A 19,808-nucleotide genomic window follows, 5' to 3' on the forward strand; every position below is an offset into this window, starting at 1 on the left:
GACAATGGTACATCTAAAGGAGATTTTACTCTTAAGCTTTCGGATTGTTCCTCTACATTCTTGAATGCTGGATGAACAAGTGATTACAGTTGCTTTTTCCAAGTGCAGAGCTGGTGTGTGGCAAGGGTGCCATAGCAGCCTGAGGACCAGGGGCTTTGGATCCTGACGCTGCCACCTCAGACCCAAGGCACCCTTGGGAGCACCAGCAATCAGCAGAGAGACTGGGCATCAAGATACCTGGGATGTCCTGGGAAGTGAGATGAACACCACACCCATGTAAGATGCTTGGGGTTGACTAATTGGTACCTAAATCATAAGAGGAGAAACAAACTGTTTCTGGTGCTACTTAAAGGGAACTGATGAATATTGTGCATATAAAATCAGAGCATCTCCACCATGGCATGGTAACTAGAAAACAAGGATCCAGACTTTGTCTGTCTGCCTTTCCCTTTTATTTATTTAACAATACTATTGTTTTCATTTTTAGAGCTTCTAGCTAAAAACAGAGCAGAAAGGCTTCTTTGTAAAAACAAAAAACAAAAAACAAAACTCATTACAATGTTCCATATCCTACTTTTCTAGATTGTTCAAAAATCCCCTTTCATCACAAAAATTCTTCTGCAAACAGTAAACACATAAGATCTTTTAGACATTCATTCCTCCTGATTTCCTCCTTAGAAACATTACATTTTCAATCACATTTTAAAAAATCGCTAACATCCTAACAACCAACTGAAATAAAACATATCGTAAAAAAAAAATTGGATGTTTTGTTTGTACTATGGCATTTATTTTACAATGCACATATTAGGTCAAATTGTAAGAACAAAACCATCTTTCCCCAGGTGGAGCTCCCACAGAGTATGCACACGGTTTATTCTCAACTCAATAAGTTCTTTCGACCAGCTTTCATATACCTTCCATACCAAAAGGCATACCTACCACTATGGCTTGTAGTGACTTAAAAAGAAACATTGAAGCGTATCATTAAGAAAAATGCTGCAAGATGTGTCTATGCAAAGGACTGCAGTTGTTAAGGCAAGGGGTGTATGGCCTTCTACAGGCTGCCTGGGTACTGCCTGGCCTCACCCTGAGAGGAAGTCCCCATTTTGGAAAGCAGTTAGCTCACACTCGTTTTGGGATTGTTCTCTTTGGAGCACTCCTAGCTTTAATGTTCTTCTCGGGGCTGGCTGGTTTGGGGGCAGGCGGCTTCCCCTTGGGTTTCGGGGCGTTACTGCGACTGGTACGCCCCGCTGTGCGCTTCTTGTCCTGGATTGTCCTCTGCTGTTCCTGCAGTCTCTCTTCCCACTGCTGGGAGGCAACGTGTACACATGACTGTCAAGTACATCTCACCCCTTTATGCTCTTAAACTGATATCCAAAAGAATGCAGACTTTCACTGTAATATATTCATCAAGACATCCAAGATTATAATAGCTACCCTACCCTATGATGGTGAGCATGTATCCCTGGACCAGATGCTCTGGAAAGTGCTGAGTATATGGTGACATCTTGACAAGCAATCATTTCCTTGAAACAACAGCCCTTCTAGGTGGACACCATTGTCGTGACCCGGAAACAAGCACAGTGATGTTATTTGCAGAAAGTCACACAGCCGACAAATGTCAGAGCTGGAATTCAAATTCACCAGTCTGACTCCAGAGCCCAAGGCCCTAGCTCATGCAATTTTTCCCATAGGCCCTCTAATGCAACTTTCCTATACAGCAAAGCCTTCTAAAAACGTTTTACCAAGGCTAAAAGCAGAAATTTTTCCAGCTTCACTAGAAAGTCAGGGTTTCTTATCACACTTATGGGTTCACCTAACTCTCTTTCCTCCAAAGGAAGGTAGAAGCTCCACCCACATCCAGTAATCCACTCAAGTGTTAGCTGCCCAGAGCCCATGAGAAATGAGTCATTCTAGATATTCAAGTCTCCTTGATAGAAAAGGATTTACTCTTTAAATATGAAAATGTGTAAGAAAAAAATGAAAAAGTGAGTCCACTTGAATAGACATTACTTTTCATTATAACACATAAGTCCCTACTTTGTTAGAGTATATTTCAATCAGCAAAATATTTGAACATGACCATAGGCCAGGTAGTGGTAATGCAGTGAAATGAAAAACACTGTCCCCACCCTCCTAGGGCACAACTCTAGTCTGTTCTAAAATAATAAACTCATTACTGTATGTTGTTATTACATGATTATATTTTCATATTCTTAAGTTGGAGTATTTGCTGTCAACATGAATGACCCAAACAGCTATGATTCTTGAAAGCTTTCTTTCCTCTCAACAATGTCAGGTTTTTATGGTAGCCTTGCCTTCTAGATTGAGTCATCTAATCTGCAGTTTTGGGAACCAGATAACCAATCTTGCTAGAATTTTCTGTCCAGTAAGACCAAGCATGCTCCTGAGCAGCTCATGAATGTTTAGCTCAGATACAAGAGCAGTGTTTTGGTCTGTTACTCAGAAATGCACTCAGTAGGAAAGGCTGTGTTGAAACTACCTTCTCCAAAAATCAGTATTAATATACACTCTCCCCTTGCCCAGGAATTTTTATTCCTGCAAAGTAAGAGAGCACAGGCAGTAGCAGTATCTTTTGTGAACGTGGAAACACAAATTCTCCTGCATATATCTAAACATATTTTCAGGAGAAGGGATGCTTTAAAACTTCCATACCAATGACCTGATTTATTTAGTTCTGGAATGATTTCACATGTCTGGGCAAACAATTATTCTAACTCCTCTGAGTTGCCAATATTTCTATGATGTTACTACTAAAATTATGGGTCTGGCCACAAAAGTATTACTTTGTGCATATGATTTATTTTGACAAAAGTCTTAAAATTATTTTAAATACAGGGAATGATTCTGCTTTATAGAGAGATAGGGTGATTTTTTAAACTAGGTATTCACACCCCTACATGTATATGTCTGTATTACTCCCACTGGATATTAATTCTGTCCGAGTACTTGACTGTTTGCTAAAACAACCAAAAAACGAATTTAATCTGGAAATAACCAGTAGATCAATATTGAATGCAACCAAATCACCTTTGAAGCTAAAGAGAAATTTATGATAGAAACTCCAAGTGAGAAAAATTATTCTCTTAACTACCTATTCAAAAGACAAATACTGCTGCTATTGTTGGCTCCTATGATAGCCTGGAGATGAAAGAATGTGAAGAATTCCCAAATTCTATAGAATTTCTTTACATGCATTCAAATCCATATTCCTAGTATTGCTAATTATACTTACTATGGATCTTTTACTAAGTTGATCTCTCCATTTTTCAACTAAACAATTTTCAAGAAGCATCATCCTGAAAAAAAGTAATTTATCTTAATAAGCAATACTTATTATGAAAGTAAGAAGTTCAAAAATACAAAAAATTGTAAAAAACAAAATTCTTCACTGTTAACCCCACAATTCCCCATTTATATTTTATTGATATTTCATTTCATTCTTCCTTGTACCTATATATATTTTTAGATCATGCTGTATATTTAGATCACACTGTATATTTCCTTTTAGCATTGTATGCATTTTCTGATATAATTGAATAATTCAAAAAATATAACTTTCATAACCATATAAATTATAACTATGGATAACCATAATATATTTAACCATTTCTCTACTGTTGAACCTCCTCTTTTGCTTAGCTATTATTATTAGCATTGCATTGAATATCGCTAGTGTGAACTGGCTAGTTATATCCTTAAGACAGATTTACGAAAGTAGAAATCTGGGTCAGAGTATGTATTTTTTTCTTAAGGTTTTCAATGCATAGTGCTAAATTATTTTCAAAATGGCTGAACTTTCATTTAATTCACCAACACTAAGACTAGGTAAAAATGGAATCTTGTTTTTATTTGGGTTGCAGAATTAGGAGATAAATATTTTAATGTTTATTTACTATTTGTACTTCTGCAACTTTGTATAGATTTACAGATGCACGTGTATTTCTGTATTGTAGTCTTAATGTTTTAAATATTAATTTATATGAACTTTTTATAGAGTAAGATTACTATTCTTTTGTCATACCTGTTGCAAGTAGTTTTTGTCTTTCTCTTTTTATTTTAGATTTTTATTTTTTTTTATTTTTTGAAGTACGCGGGCCTCTCACTGTTGTGGTCTCTCCCGTTGCAGAGCACAGGCTCCATACGCGCAGGCTCAGCGGCCATGGCTCACGGGCCCAGCCGCTCCGCAGCATGTGGGATCTTCCCAGACCGGGGCACGAACCCGTGTCCGCTGCATCGGCAGGCGGACTCTCAACCACTGCGCCACCAGGGAAGCCCCTTTATTTTTGATTTTTATGTACACAGTAGTGTCATCAAATATGTGCATTGACATTTTCCCTCGTAATTTCTTACATTACTTTTATGTTTACAAACCACTTTGCTTTTCAGATAGCACACATTTCTTTACCGAACTTTATCCTTTTTGATTAGGTTTCTAAAATGGTTACCTCTTTAACCCATTTGAAATTTATTTTAGAGTACAAAGTGAAAATGCATACTATTTTTCCAAGTAAAGCTATTTGCAACATTTAGTAAATAATAGTTTCATTTCTATTGATTTGCCATATTTCCTTCATGATACAAGTTCTTGTATGAATTATAATCTGTTGCAAGACTTTTTCCTCTACTTTATTTATCTACACATCTACTGTTGCTCTGCATGGTTTGAAGTAGCTTTAGTCTTGCATGTCTTATAAGGCACATTTCCTCTCATCCCTCTTATTTTCAGAACCTCCTTTACATGCCCTTACCAGTTTATTCTTCCAAATGATCATAAGCATTATTTGTGAAGACATAAATCTCAATCATCCATAAAATTTTTACTAGGATTTTGATCAGAATTACACTGTCTATAAATTAATGGGAAAATGACATGAAGGCTGCTATTTAACTCATGTATAATCCATTCACCTGTGCAGCGACCTGGCACATCCCCAGAACTGCTTCTACTACTGGAGCAGATGCAAAAGCCATACAGGAGACCAGCCCAGAAATATTCATTCAACATTCATTCACTCAATGTCTTTAGAAAGACAAGATATAGGCAGCAAAGCAGCTTTAAAACCAAGAACGCAAGGAATTTTGAGGAGGGTACTAGGTACTGATAGACTCCAAAACAAGAAAGTATTCAAGTGAAGTCAGTTTCAAAAGGTGTTTTTTTGTTTTGTTTTTTTGAGAAATAGAATCTTGAGCTGTATCCAGAAGAAACAGGTGAGTGTTATTAATGGCAGAGAATCAAAGGGAAGACTTTTTATATAAAAATGAGTAGTTCTGCTGGAGAAATAGATTGCAGCAAGTTATGGGACTCAGTCTGGAACCTGCACTGAAGTGTTTGATTTTTATATTTTAAGGACTTGTTATATTATAAGGATAAATAAAAAGATGCTAAGGAAAGATGTGTGGGGAGACACACCTTCAGCTAGAGATACACGTATACTAGATGTGTGTGAGTGTGCACGTGTGTATACGTGTGTGTGTGTGTAACACTCCAACCAACAAATGTTGTAAATTCAGTGTAAAGAAAATGTGTGGAAGTGTAGTCTCAAATGGCCATTTTTCTTTGATTTGTAAGTTATTAAAGAGACCTTAAAAAAATTCAGTATTTGCCAGACTAAGATTGACTTGAAAAGAACTGGTTTTACTCCAAGTAATATATTTGTCTATCAGTTTTTGAAATCAGGTAATGAATTCTGAAACTGATTTTTAAAGAGTCCACTCAAATACTCATATTTCCATTTTTCCTTAACTCTATGAAGAATTAATCGATATTTAGGGGATACGATATCCTAACCAAGGCATCTATTAAAACTGATTTTTCGAAAAGCTAGCGCCGTTTTTTTTTTCTTTTTAAACCACGATTAAGTGGAATTTTATGTTTTTCCTAGGCAGTGTGTAATTGTTTTCTGCCCCTCTGTGCCTACCGTGAGCGCCACTCATAACACATGATGAGAACGTCTTGGTGGGGCAGGATGTGAGGACACTGGCAGGAAGAATTCGTAATGAGTGGGACTTGAGTTCGAGGGATGGGTGATGAGGACTTGAAGATCTCTTTCACATCCACCACTGTAGTTACTTCATTACAGCCACTCCTCTGCACAGCTTTTATTTTGGCATGGATGACTGCAATTGAAAAATCGATATGTGTTATTGAAGCTTTGGAGAAAAATATGGATGGTTTACTCCTGCCAACTCCTGAGTCTCTCTTAAAGAATCACTCCTGTAATTATGGTCATGTCCAAGCTGCCCGAATGCAGGCAAAAAAGCCCACACAATCATGTGCTAAATGTAAGGCCTTGCGTATTGTCAACAATGGCTTAAAAGTTCTGAATCATGCTGCAAGATGGAAAAGTAAATTCACAAGCAGGCTTAGTCTGGGATCTGTCTTTGGGTCAGTGACTGCTCCACAATGGACCACAGATAGGGTTTGAAGAGAGAATCCCATGGATCCTTCTCAGCCCTAAAATTCTACAATTCTATGATTAGGGGTTTTTTGGGGGCCAGAAACATATCATGAAATTTAGTTACATAGAATGTCGATAGAATTTTATAGAAACAATACTTGCTTCTACTCTGTCTTGTAATGATTTGAAGTGAGAATCATATATTCTCAGATTCAGAAGGCACCTGAAAGTTTGTATGGTTCAATCACCCATCTGCTGCTTGAACTCACTCTGCTCCAGAGGACGTTATTACAGTCATAACAGTTTTGCACCAGAAGGAGTCTCTGAAGACTACTGTTCTCAATCCTTTCATTTCCCAGACCGCCCAAGCAGGGTCCTTGGTGGGTAGAGGTAGCACTGTTATTAGAGATGGCTGGTAATATCACTGTCTCTGATCCTGCTTTCAATCCTGACTCTTTTGGTCCCTTGCTATTACTGCCTGCAGTGGAGTTGTAATCAGCCAAGGGTGGCTCTGTCTTGGGCTCCATCCTAGGAAACTGGTTTATGAAGGAGCTAAAGAATGTAAATAGAAAATGGTTTCATTATCAAAGTGGTTCTGAGGCAATGACGCCCCAGAGAACAGCATGACAGTGAAACTCAGACTGGACAGCTAAGTAACTAAGGCTGGATAGTGTCAGATGAGGGACTTTGTGGATCAGATTAAGATGATATCTACATAGAACAGGCTTAAAATAACAACAACAAAAAGCTACTAGAAAAGATAGTGTACTTTTTTTTTTGGTTGAATTATGCACTTCGGCCATGTGTGATTCTAAAATCCGACAACCTAAATAAGAGGTTATTTTTTCAGACTTTTATAGTGCCATGATCTTCCTGCTTTTATGTGGGTTGTATAATATAAAGGTTCTTATGATATAAAATTTCAGTTTGAAATATGGAAAGCTAAGTTAGCAAATAAAATGAACAGTTTTCCCCAAACAGTTTCTGTTATTTCAGTAGAAATAATTTAAGAAATGCAAAAAAAAAAAAAACCCAGAAAATAGCCCAAAAAGATATTTTAAAGGAACACATTTTTAATTAAATTTACTTTCAAATGATGATAGCAGAATTAAATTTGCTGGAAACATTCAAAGTAGCATGATTGACTTATTCTCTGAAGAAACTGCTGTCTGGGTCTTTCAAATAAGAGAAGAGGGCATTTAAGCTATGCCAATACTTAACAGCCACAGGGTCTTGTGATTAACATATTCCCACAATTTCTTTAAGGTGTTTAATATTTGTAGCTATTTATAGGTAAAAAGATACATGTGCAGATCTTAATTCCTGGGTCTCTGGGCCTCAAGTCAAATCCATGGATCCTCACCCATCCTTCCTGCAGCAGTGAAATCTTGAGAAAAGTGAGGTGCTATCCTGGCTGACAGCACTTCTCACCAGGACATGTAAGATGAGGAGTCACACTGATCCACACCACTGTTCTCACCTGGGTGCTTTACCCAGAAAAGCAAGACGTTTTTACAGTTGTTATTGTGCCACCTAGAACCCACATGATTAACTAGAAAAATCCCTCTTCTTCACTTCTGACTAGCAGACCTGGCTTTGTCATGTGCCAAGTCCCAACCCAATGGTTTCAGCAGATGATTTACCATAACTGTAGTTTTTGCTCAGATATGTCGCCAGGGTCGGCTTCACCTTTTTGCACTTGCACCGGTCTAAAGAAGACAAAAGAGAGACCAAATATTGAAAAAAAGATTCAGAAATCACTCTGGGGAGAAGAAAGAGAGGGAGCCTTGAGGATAAAGAACTCACCAGGGCTTAGGCGTTTACAGTCAATGTCAAGAGGCCTTTCCTGTACCATCATGTCTGGAGTGATGTCTATCCACTTAACATCTGAAACACACACAGGGGCCATATGGGTGTGGTCAGTGATTTCGTCTGTTCACCCAGCTGGAATAAGGAATCATCTGGAGACACTAACACAGCAGTGCACACACACACACACACACACACACACAAATCCTGAATGGTAAAAATTGTATGTGATTGTCAACTACTTCTTTCATATAGACTCTCTGGGCTTAGGAAAGAAGACTTTTGGCTGGGACTGCTTATCCAGAACTGATGTGAAGGCACGTCCATTTAAACGGGCTGATACATACAGTCAACCTAGATAAATTACAGCATTCTGTCCCAAACCTATTTTAAAATGTTGATTTTTCAAGTTGACAGTTTACACTAATCAGAATAACCCAAATATTTCCAAATCCCCACCTCACATTTTGCAGAAACAGTCCATAGGTACCCCAAACAAGCATAGCCCTGTATCATTTCTATAATTTAAGCAATGAATATGTTTTTTCTAAAACTCTGAATTAGAGAGGAGTTTCGATTTTTCCTCTTCACTTTACTTCTTCTCCTCCACGTTTTGGGCAATGCTCTGAGGTATAACTTCAGAAACTACACTAAAGCAACACCATAGTTTCTTTAAATGTGCAGCAACCTGGGTTAGGCATAAAAGGAGGCAAAAATATACTTAGATTTTATTTCAAGAAGTGGATTTAAACCTGCTCCTTCTTCCTAGAAAAGCAGGAAAAAAGACCAAAGAGAAAAGAAGGAAGTGGTGGTTGAGCTCGAGTTGATTAATGCCACAGAGGTTGGCTCTGGGTCAAAGACCATGAAACAGACGTCACAGTTTTCCAGGGCAACTAAATTTACAAACTGCACTCCCGGTGGGGAGTGAGAACTAGTACTGTTTTTTCAGAAGAGTTTTCAAGAGCTAACATTAAATGAAGAATCCTGGTGGGAATATTTTAATAATTAAATGATACATGTGAAGTACTTAAAGCTGGCTCACATCCACTTTAAACCCTATACACTTGTTTACTACTGCTACTATCTTATTTTATTACTCTAAAGGAAAATGTCCCCAATGGTCCCCTATCTAAGCAAAATCGCCCGCCCCTCCTTATGGGACATGGTGCTCCTTAGCTCCCAAAACTCCAGTAGAGAAAGCAGACTTTTCCCGAAGTCAAGTCACAGCCCTTCCCACCTCCTCCAGCTCTCCTAAGTGGAATGGGGGGATGCTTGACCACCCGCTGGCAGCTGTAGGTGTGGCTGTCGGGTTCTCACGTGGCAGCGACAGCCCAGGGTGCCTCGTCACCCCCCTCGGTCCTTCCCCGGGCCTCACCCTCCGGGAGGTCGGTGACGATGGCCTCGGGCGAGATGCACACGCCCCGGTCGTAGACAGGCAGCTCGTCGCAGGCCAGGCTCTCGGGCCAGCTGTGGTTGTACATCTTCATGAGGGGCTCGCAGTCGTCACGCGCGCGCTGGCACACCGACTTGCACGGCTTGATGGGGTCGTGCAGGAACTCCAGCGTGCAGATGGGCGCGTACATGGCGCAGAGGAAGAAGCGCAGCACGGCGCTGCAGTTCACGTCCACCAGCTCCTCGTACTGCTCGATGGCCAGGATGGCGTTCTCCTGCGTGCTGTGGTGCAGGTGGTTGGGCATCCGCGTGATGTTCCAGGGCATGTGCCGGCACATGGGGATGCGCACCGCCTCGCACGGCGCGCCGCGCACGCCCAGCGCCAGGCGCAGCCACAGGCAGAGCGCGGTCAGGATGGAGAGAAGCATGGCACTGCTCTCCCGCGCCGCCACCCCGACAGGCAGAATGGGCCCTTCTCTCCCCGTCCCCCTAGGCTTTCTCTCTCCCTTCCCGAAGGAGGAAGTCCTTTAGGGCACAGGGGATGTGCTCGTCCCAAACTCCCGTGGGCAGCAACGCTGGGCCGCGGGGGCCGGCTGGGAGTATACGCCGTCCGGCGCGCGCAGCACGAGCAGCACCAGCCCTCAGCCTCCGGGGCGTGAACCCGCCCTGGTAGCTCCAGTCCCCGGCCCGGCAGCTCCGAGCGCAGCCAGCCCCGGCCATTGCGGGACCTATTTATCCCGACATCTCCCCTGACGTGGGCTCGGGAACGCTCCCTTGGCAGCTGCAGGCGCGGCGCGGGCTCCCCCTCGGCCGCCCCACCCTCGGCCCTCTCTTGCAGAGGTGGTGACATCATCTCCTCCGGGCCGCAGCCCAGGGCTGGAATCCTGCATTCCCCCAAAGTCCGTCCTTTTTAGTCTGGCCAGTCCTTTTTCTCCAGACCAAGAAAAAGAGCCTCTGGCAGTCGTTTTGGACACCGGATCCAAGAAGGTGCAAGAGAGGATTTCAAGAGAGGGAGGGACCGCCTTTCGAGTCAAAGCTGAACTTTGCGCCCTCTGCCTTATGGGTTCCCCAACTGTAGAGGTGGAGGGAAATGGGAACTTCTGCTGCTCTTTAACTCTGAAACATGCTTGCCTTCTCCAGTAGGGGGCATGAGAAGCGCTGAGCGGTGAGACTACTGTGTGGGACGGGGAGAGTGCAGTTGCAAAGGGAAGGACGCCCCCCTCCCAGCCGCGAGTTGTATGGAATTTGTTTTTGTTGTTATTATTGTGGCTAGTAGACGTTACTTTGGGCTCAAGTTTTTCCAGAATGGCCTCTGATCTGTACCTGCTCCAGGAACAGAACTGCCTGAAGGTGTAATAGCATCTTCCAGTTTGAGAACGTCTTCCATCCACCAACATCCCCTTTTCCTTCTCCTGACTCCCTATTCTTCTCTCCAACGTGAATGAAAGCAGAAAACAAAGAAGACTTTGGATACCACAATTTGAAAGACTTTTTTTCCTCCTTCATGCCAAGTGATTTCCAACGCAGCAGTCTAACATCTTGATTTTTGATTTGCTTGGAAACTGTTATTTAAATGAAGTAAGGAGCTGTGTACCATGGAGAACAATGATGTATGTTTTGTTTTCTCTTTTATTTTTATTAGAAAGAGGTAGTAGAATCCACTGCTGGCTCAGCTATCCACAGAAAAGGGAGGCTTTATTGTTCCAAGTGTACATCAATCTTCAGGCAGTAAGATTTCTGGTATATGATATTTTCTTAGGGCATTAGAATATGAAAACATGTTATCTGAATGTTAATCTTTAAAAACATGGTTTAATTGGAAATCTGAACTTGAGGCAGACAGATTTTTTTTGTCTCTAAAGCTTAGATCCACAAAGTTAGTTTAGTTTTGACCCTGATCAGGACTGAGGATGAAAATAGCCCAAGAAAGGAAAAGCACAACTGACATTTACTGAGCATGTACAATGGGCTCGGGGTAGTGCTAAGTGCTTTAAATGCATGATCTTATTTTTTTCCCCCAGGAACATGAATCAAACACGGTAGGTTGAAAGGGTAAATGAGAAAAATACATTTCAGTATTCACCCGAGGAGTCCAATTCTATTTTGTGGGAAGGCCGGGGTGACCAAATACAGGCAGGCCAATCTAGAGAGGTATTCCAGTTTTCTGTAGAACAGATCTCAAGCTTCAGAAACGCCAACGCAGGCTAGTGAAATATCAAGCGAGGGGGATAGCCCAGATGAGAGCTCAAGCCATTTTCAGCAGTAAACTCCAGTAGGTATAAATGCCTGGCTTAGAAAGATTTTCAGCCCAAGTTCCTACCAGGGAAGAAGATACAGTTTTGAGAAAGAGCTGGACTCTCTGTCCTTTTCCTGGAGTTAGTTGAGGAGGGCAAACCTGGGGAGGACTCAAACTTCTGCAGCCAGTTTGAACCTGCTGCATTAGTTTAGCTATGCAGGTACCAAATCGCGACATTTCAGGTGCTTCCCTGATGTTCGCAGATGGCATGTCCTTTAAGAAAGGGAGAGGAGAAGTTAAGAACCCTTCTCCATAAAGCTCTTTGCTTATCCCACTAGGCCTGTTGGTAGTCTGGCCTTAGTGTTTCTAGGAGAGGGTGGCAGTGTTGAGGGATTCATCCGGAGTGTCTGTCAACCAGCCTCCATCTTCTTGCCCGGCTTTAGCACTCGATCCATTACCTCATACTTGACATTGATTTGCCAATAGCTCATGTAACTAGGGAAGTTCCCCTGGTCAGTGGCTTCTCTCTGGTAGCTCCTTTTCAGTCTCCTCCAGGGCCTGTTTCTCTGCCCATCCTTTCAACGTCTGGCATTCTCTAGGGCTCCATCCTCAGCCTTCTTCTCACTCTTTACACTCCCTGCTGCTCCACGTTGCCTCAACCTCGGCACTGTCGACAGTGGGGCTGGATAATCCTTTACTGGGTGAGTGGTGGTGGTGCTGGGGGCTGTCCTGCACGTTGTGGGAAGTTTAGTAGTATCTCTGGTCTCCTCCCACTAGACGCCAGGGGCAGCCTACCCCCTACCCCACTGTGATAATCAATAAGGTCTCTAGATATTGCCAACTGCCCCCTGGGGGACAAAGTTGCCCTGGGTGGAAAACCACTGTTCTACTCTCCTCTCTGGCTTCAGGGACCACCTAGATGTCAGTGGCTTCCAAATCCAGACCTCTAGGCCTGCTGGTCTCTGGAAGTGTTTATCCAACTGTCTCCTGGGAATTTCCACCTGTGTATCCCACAGTCATCTCAAAATCAGCCAACCCTAAACTGAATTTATCTTCTCTCACTCCGGGCTGAACTCCCAGTGGTCCAAACCAGAAACCTCTTCCTCCGGGTCTAAATCCTTCCCCCTTGTTCCCAACTCTTCTACCCTTTGCATTTCTACGACCACGGCCTTAGCTCTCGTCTGGACTGCAGCAGTATCTTCCTCCTTCTCCCTGCCCTCTGCCTTGCCCTGCCATTCTCCACACTGACCTGGGGGGGCTTCCTAAGGCATATCCCTGATGATGCTCTCCCTAGCTTTACATTTATGGATGGCTCCAACAACCCCGGTATTACTAACTAATCCTTAAAAAGGTTTTCAAGGCCTTGAGTGATCTGGCTCTGGACTACCTTCTGCTTCATACTTGAACCCAAATATCACACTCATTTTCTCTTGTCGCTGCATCTGTCTCATACAGGAACGCTCTCTCCCACTTTCACCTGCCTCATGCTTCTTCATCCCTGAAAGGCAGATCTAGTGAAAAGACTCTATAAACTTGGAAAGCAAGGCTTTGTTTTTGGTTTTTAAACAGTTGTTTTCTTTCTTCTTGATTCTGTACTATAGATCCTAACATTATACCAACATAAACCCAATTAACTTTCTTCTTGATGATCCTAAACTCCCAGACACACAAACCTCTAGGCTTGTGGTATTGTCAAGTGATGAGTGAGGGGAGCAGTCTCACCGCAAATGGGGCCTCCAGGCATGTCCCTGAGTCCTCAGCCCAAGAGCAAGGGCCTATTTTCTAGTCCCCCAGGCTCTATACGGGGAGTGGGGGACTGCCAAACGGCCATGATAAATGACTGGTGTCATTTCTTCAGGAAGGAACCCTTTTTTCCATTTTTAATTTGGAGTTAGCAGGTGGCAATTTTGATAAAGGGACAGGGTACCTGCTGCACAGCAAGTGCTGAGGCCCTGCTTTCCCGACCTCGAGCTCGAGCTCGTCCCCCAGAGTTGGTTACACGTTGAATACTCAAGTTAGCAGAGAAACATTTCCCTTCTCATCGCTCCCCCCGCCGCCCCCCTTAAAACACGGATGCCCGTCAGGATGCTAGTGGCACCGCTGCCACTGCATTTCCTGTTGGCAGCAGAGAGCAAGTGAAAACAGAAGCTGCAGCGGGCAGCGGCCCGGGCACAAATAGCTCCCGCACGATTCACCGGAGCTTCCCCAGGGCCCAGGGCCCGGCTCCCAGGCCTGATCCCCAGCGCCGTAGAGGCCGCCGCCGGGACCGGCAGCAACTTGGCCCAGACCGCAATCGGGCACAGTGCGAGAGAGCTCCGCGCCCCGCTTCTCTCGGGCTGCTCAGCGACCCTCGGGCTCGGGTTGGGCCTCGGGGGGCGGCGGGCGCGGCGATGCCGGGACGCGCTCTCCTCCGCGTGGCACGCGGGGCCCTGGGCGCCTGGCTGCTAGGCGGCCTCTGGGTCTGGGCGCTGAGTGGCCCCTGCGGCCTGGGGGCGGCGGCGCCGGGGCCCGGGGCCGGGGGCTCCCCGAGGGCTCAGCGCCCGTGCCAGGCGCCGCAGCAGTGGGAGGGGCGCCAGGTGCTGTACCGGCAGAGCACCGGGCGCTACAGCCGCGCCCTGCTCTCCTACGACGGGCTCAACCAACGCGTGCGGGTGCTGGACGAGAGGAAGGCGCTGATCCCCTGCAAGAGGTACGCAGGGTGCCGGGGCGCGGGGCGTGGGGTCGCGAGGCCCGGGGAGGGCGAGGTCGCGGGGTTTCCAGCCGCTCGCGTCACTTCCCTCCTCTCCAAGACAAACTTCGCCGAGAGGATCGCTTGGGGACAACACAGTCGGGGGCTGGGTGGCGGCTGGGCCCACTGGGGGCGGCCTGCTAGCGGGCACTCAGTGAGACCCCGCGGGGCGGTGGCCAGTGAAGAAATGACCGGCCGGGCGCTCCAGGCCCAGGTTCGCCCAAGCTCAAAGGCTGCTGAGTCAGCCTCCTGGCTCCTGGTGCCCCCTTCAGCCTAGGGCGTGTCTTCTGCACTATCTCAGCTCTTCCAGGAGCCATCTGAGAGGAGGACAGGCAGATTTTTTTTTTTTTTAACATTTTAAAGGAATGTGACAATACTGCAAAAGGTGTGTGGAATCAGTTAAAAAAAATAAACTCATCACTGTGTCATAACCATTAAAATTTCGGTCTACTCCCTTAAATTTTCTTTTAAGCAAGTTTTACATTCTGTAATCAAAAATCCTATGTCTATCTTTTTTATATAACACGATCTCTTATGTGTTCTTACTTACCATTTTATTAGTTGGCCCTACCTATTTTTAATGGCTGCACAATATTCCACAGAGGGGTTATGCTACAATGTTTTTTAGCCACTGGTCTGATCATTCACCTTTCTGAATCTCATGTGACAAAGGACACTCTCTTTCTGAGACCTCAGCTTGGTTCTGACCTCTTTAAGACCTGATTTCTATTTTGGGATCACCACCTGTCAATTGCCCCCCGTTCCTGTTTCTCTGTGTGTGTTCTTCCCAGGGTTATGCTGGCCTCTTCGTATGGCATTTGCATCATTAGGAGGTGCTACGTGAACGTCCATAGTTTAAGGCTCCAGTGGGCAGTAAGATGTGGGGCAAATTTGATATCATTTTACCTAAAAGCATTTGTCCAAGTATTAGGCATCTTGAAGACAGTATGGAAGTGCCGGAACCCTTCAAAGGAGTATATTCAAGAATGCAAAATAGTGCATGATGACTGTAAACCATGAATGCTGAGGAGGCCTGGGGCAGCCGAGTCATCGTGGTGGACTGGGAGTATCTGTTCTCTTTCAAGAACAGGAATGTTTTCTGTCAAGTGTCGAAGGTCTTTGTAATAATAATAGCAACAACCAACATTTGGGTACTTGTTATGTATGTACCAGGCATGGTGCTGAAGACGTTCCACATACCATATGATTTAGTTTAAATCTCACAACAACTTGACAATGCAGGTTTTTTGATCTCCAGTTTACGGACAGAGAATCTGGGGTTGAGGGAGATTAGACAGCTTTCTCAAGATCAAGGGCTGGGACTTGAGGAAACTGAGTGGATTCTGACATCTATGATGTAACAGGCTCTTGTCTGTTCATTCATTCTTTCAACGTGCATTTTTTCGTGTCAGGCATTTTGTATAATCAGAATGAGTCCTGGGCTTCAGGGAGGTCATGGTCTGGGGGTGGAGTCACGTCATTAAGAATTCCCATACAGTGGGGTGAAGGGTGAGCTGGGCACGAGAGCACCTCAGACAGACACCTAACCCAGGCTTCCTGGAGGAGGTGGGACAGGAGCGAGTCCCCAAACCCCCGGACGAGCTGACCATTAGAGGGAACGAGGCATGGAGGGCAGACTGGTCCAGGGGGAGGCGGATGTATTCCAGGACATCCTGCCACAGGCAGGGCGGAGAATATTCCAAGAACTGCAGGCCAATCACTATTAGACTGAAGCCTGGAGTATGGCGGGAGGTTGGGGACCCAGGGAAGGATATTTAAGCAGTGGAATACCGTGATTGGATTTTATAAAGAAAACTGGTTGTGTGGTTGAGAATAAAGAAAAACAAGAGAAGAAGCCGAAACATGACCTAGGAGATGTCTGTAGAGAGAGCCAGGTGAAAGACGGGGAGTGGCAATGGTGATGGTGAGAAGTGGACGCATTAGGGAAGTATTGAGGATATTGAAGAGGCTTACTGAAGGAGGTGCAAATGATTAGACGCTATGCTGCAGGGTGGTGAGGGGGAGGGAACAGTCATTTTTGGCTTCGGAAGCTTACAGTACTGATGGCATGAATAGATGGGGATGCTGTTCGCTGAGATGGGATTTGGCTTTCTGCAATTCTGATAAAGGGTCAAGCGCTACTCTTTGTGTTCGTTGTTGTGAGGCCTTGTACGGTAGTGGTGTACTGATGAGTAGTCATGTCGAAGGTGGACTGAGATGGCCCAAAGCACACCGCTGACACAGAGGAGTTTGGCCAGGACAAGGATAGGGCTCATGGCTGCCCCCCAACCCCGCCCCAAGGTAGTATTTTCACAATGTAAGGGATTAGGCTTTAGAGTCAGATAAATCTGCCTCTGAATTCAGATTCCTAGTGTGGGTCTTTGGGTAAGTTACTAGATGGGAATACTACTAATGCCTAATGTATTGCTTTGTTGTGGGGATGAAATGAGTTCAAGTATGAATAGCACATAGTGCAGTGGTCTGACACATAGTACAAAAGGTGCTCAGCATGCGGCCCCAGCTATCCCCATGGCCACCGCCATCATCGCCATCATGGTGAACGTACCATGGGCCAGAGACTCCCTGCCAGCCCTGTGGGCTCAGACAGTTGATCTGGTAGCACACTCAAGGGCCCTTCCTTTGGGAGCAGACTAGGAGCAAACAAGCTCAAATGTTACACTGTATATTTCAGTGAGTGCTGCAGCTGGCATGGGGGCCAGAATTCTCAAATCTGACTAGGTCATTCTCTCCCTGTAGGCAGACCTACGTGGAGAGCCAAATTCTAATCAGGAAGTTGTGAGCAAAGAGTTGGAGCAAATTCATGGAGTCTAATGATTGCCGGCTCTAGGCTAGGCCGTGTGCTCAATGTTGAGCTTTCCATCATGCATAAGACAGGCCAGCCCAGCGTAATCAGGCTAAGATAAAGTGGTGCATCATTTTTACCAGAGTGGTGCCTTGTCGCTGATTCTATGCTACCCCAATGCTGCTGGTCCAGACTCTGTCCACTCTGCACCGGGCCTTGGAGGGTACTGCTCAGGTTGTCTTAGCAATCCTTCTTCTATGACTCCATGATCAATTAATATAGTCTTCAGATATGTGTATTATATCTTTAATGGGGTCACAGCCAAATCTTGCTGGACTAGAAGCTTTTTTGTCCCCATGTGGTGATTTGTTTCTTTCTTTCTTTAACTCAGGTATAGTTGATTTACAATGTTGTGTTAGTTTCTTGTGTACAGCAAAGTGATTCCATTTTACATACATATATCCATGTTCTTTTTCATATTCTTTCCCATTATGGTTTATTACAGGATACTGAATATAGTTCCCTCTGTCCATGGGGTGATTTCTCATTTCTTTGCCCTGATCCATCAAGTGTTGATTTCACAGTTTAGCTTTTAGCAGGCCATTTTATTCCCCATCTTTCCAATTTCTTGGCAAGGTTCTGTCTCACAGTCCCATCTCTGTCCCTAAGTCAGACGTAGAAAAGAATGTTTAGTACATAAATGCGTTTTTAAGCTCTTTAAATGTAGACTTGTTGGAACAAACTCAGAAACTTTTTCAGGTATTAGCAGTCTGGCCAAGAAACCAGATGTTATTTGAAGAAAATATGGATGGGTTGTCTCTTCATATTTATTTATAAGTTGAGAAGTAGTTTTAGAATTGGATCAACTTCTTAAGATTTTTATTTTGCATCCAGTCAGTTATGGAAAGTCCCACTGATAGTTACTGTGGAATGACTAGAATTTTCCAGGCTTTCTTCTCCCTGAGATGATGGAAAAGATTAAATAACCTTACAAGCTTCAGATAAGACAAGCCTTAGCAGAGAATGGGCAATATTAGTAATTGATACTATTTCATTTTCTGCTTCCAACTGTCTTTCCTATAAACTCACAAGTATTACATTTGGAAGACTGAAGGAAAAGCAAGATTACTTTGTATTTCAGTAACATAGTGAACTTTATGGGAGAAGCAATGTAGATACTGAATGAATTTTTTTAGGTTACCAGTAACTTGCTGCTCCCATTTACAAGACGGTGGATTGGGAATTGGAATTAATGAAGCAGAGTGAGCAGAGAAGCATTAAGAGGACATGCATTGGTAAATTAGGAATATATCCTAGAAGACTGCTCAACTACCAATCCTACATGTTTGGGGATTTTTTTTTTTTTTTGGTAAAAGATTCAAAAAATATGTGTTAAATAGAGTGACAAGTAGATTCTCATTCAAATTCTGATTAGTTCATCTCTGTCTCAATTTTTCCAGACCATTCTGTTTCTTGGAGAACAGAATATAATTTCTCTATTCTTAGAGAAAACCACCTAGTGTAGTGGAGAGAGCATGGACATCCATTTAGACAGTCGTGGGATGCCAAACATGGCTTCTAATTCTGGCTTCACCTCCACAAGGTCCTTTGCTTCTCAGAACGTCAATGTTTTTCCTCTTTTAATTTGATTTTAATGATATCTATAATGTTTATACTAAATAATGTTTAGGAATCCTTCCTTAAAAGCTAGGTACAGATAAGATTAAATGATACCATGAGAGCACTACCTGTACTTTTATTATATTAGGCTGATTCCTGTTTCTACCAAGATGCAATGAACTTGACATAAATTCTAAATGTCTTCTCAACTTGTCCCTGCGTGTAGACAATTCAGAGTTCTTTTTCACCTAAGCTTGTGTTCATGGGTAGAGAAGAGCAAGGCTGCCTTTAAATGCTTTGGCTCCAAACTCAGAAGGCTGTCCTCTCCATGGAGCCTCCCTGTATACTAAGGGGTTGAATAGGACTGCTTACAGAAGTGCCCCTCCAAGGATCTGCTGTGGAGGATTAATTCCAAGGAGTGTTATCACACCAGGCAACTTCGACAATCATATGTGTTTGAGAATCAGGATTAGGTTTTTTTTTCCTCCAAATATACAATTTTATTTGGAAACTATCTCACACTTACAGAAAAGTTGCAATTGTAGTCCATAGCCATTTTTTCCCCTGAATCATTTGAGAGTGAGTTGCCAACTTGATATCCCCACGACCCCCAATACTTCAGTGTGTATTTCTTACAAACAGGGCCATTGACCTGCATAACTGCAACACAACCATACAAATCAGGAAATTAACATGCATTCATTTCTACCATCTGAAATTCAGGTCTCATTCAAATTTTTCCACTTGTGCTTTTTATGTTCTTATAGCAGAAGGACCCAGTTTATATTCAAGCAT

At 43.7% G+C, this 19,808-nt stretch overlaps 2 protein-coding genes across 2 annotated transcripts in view; one reads left to right on the forward strand and one right to left on the reverse strand.

Annotated features, from left to right (window-relative positions):
* Nucleotides 1-405: 405 nt before the first annotated feature.
* Nucleotides 406-10,451, reverse strand: SFRP4 (secreted frizzled related protein 4). Its single transcript, XM_082633105.1, has 6 exons — nt 9,610-10,451; nt 8,232-8,312; nt 8,069-8,134; nt 5,946-6,144; nt 3,260-3,323; nt 406-1,311 (listed from the first exon to the last, which is right to left on the reverse strand). The coding sequence occupies exons 1-6, from the start codon at nt 10,052-10,054 to the stop codon at nt 1,126-1,128; spliced, it is 1,041 nt and encodes a 346-aa protein (XP_082489231.1). The 5' UTR covers nt 10,055-10,451; the 3' UTR covers nt 406-1,125.
* Nucleotides 10,452-13,961: 3,510 nt separating this feature from the next.
* The window catches only part of EPDR1 (ependymin related 1), a 40,433-nt gene continuing 34,586 nt past the window's right edge, over nt 13,962-19,808 (forward strand). Inside the window, exon 1 of the mRNA XM_082633109.1 lies at nt 13,962-14,551. Coding sequence (XP_082489235.1) covers nt 14,253-14,551 — 299 coding nt within the window. The 5' untranslated portion in view covers nt 13,962-14,252. The remainder of the gene's footprint in view (nt 14,552-19,808) is intronic.

Source organism: Mesoplodon mirus (genome assembly GCF_964341445.2).
Source record: "Mesoplodon mirus genome assembly, chromosome: 9".
NCBI lineage: Eukaryota > Metazoa > Chordata > Mammalia > Artiodactyla > Ziphiidae > Mesoplodon > Mesoplodon mirus.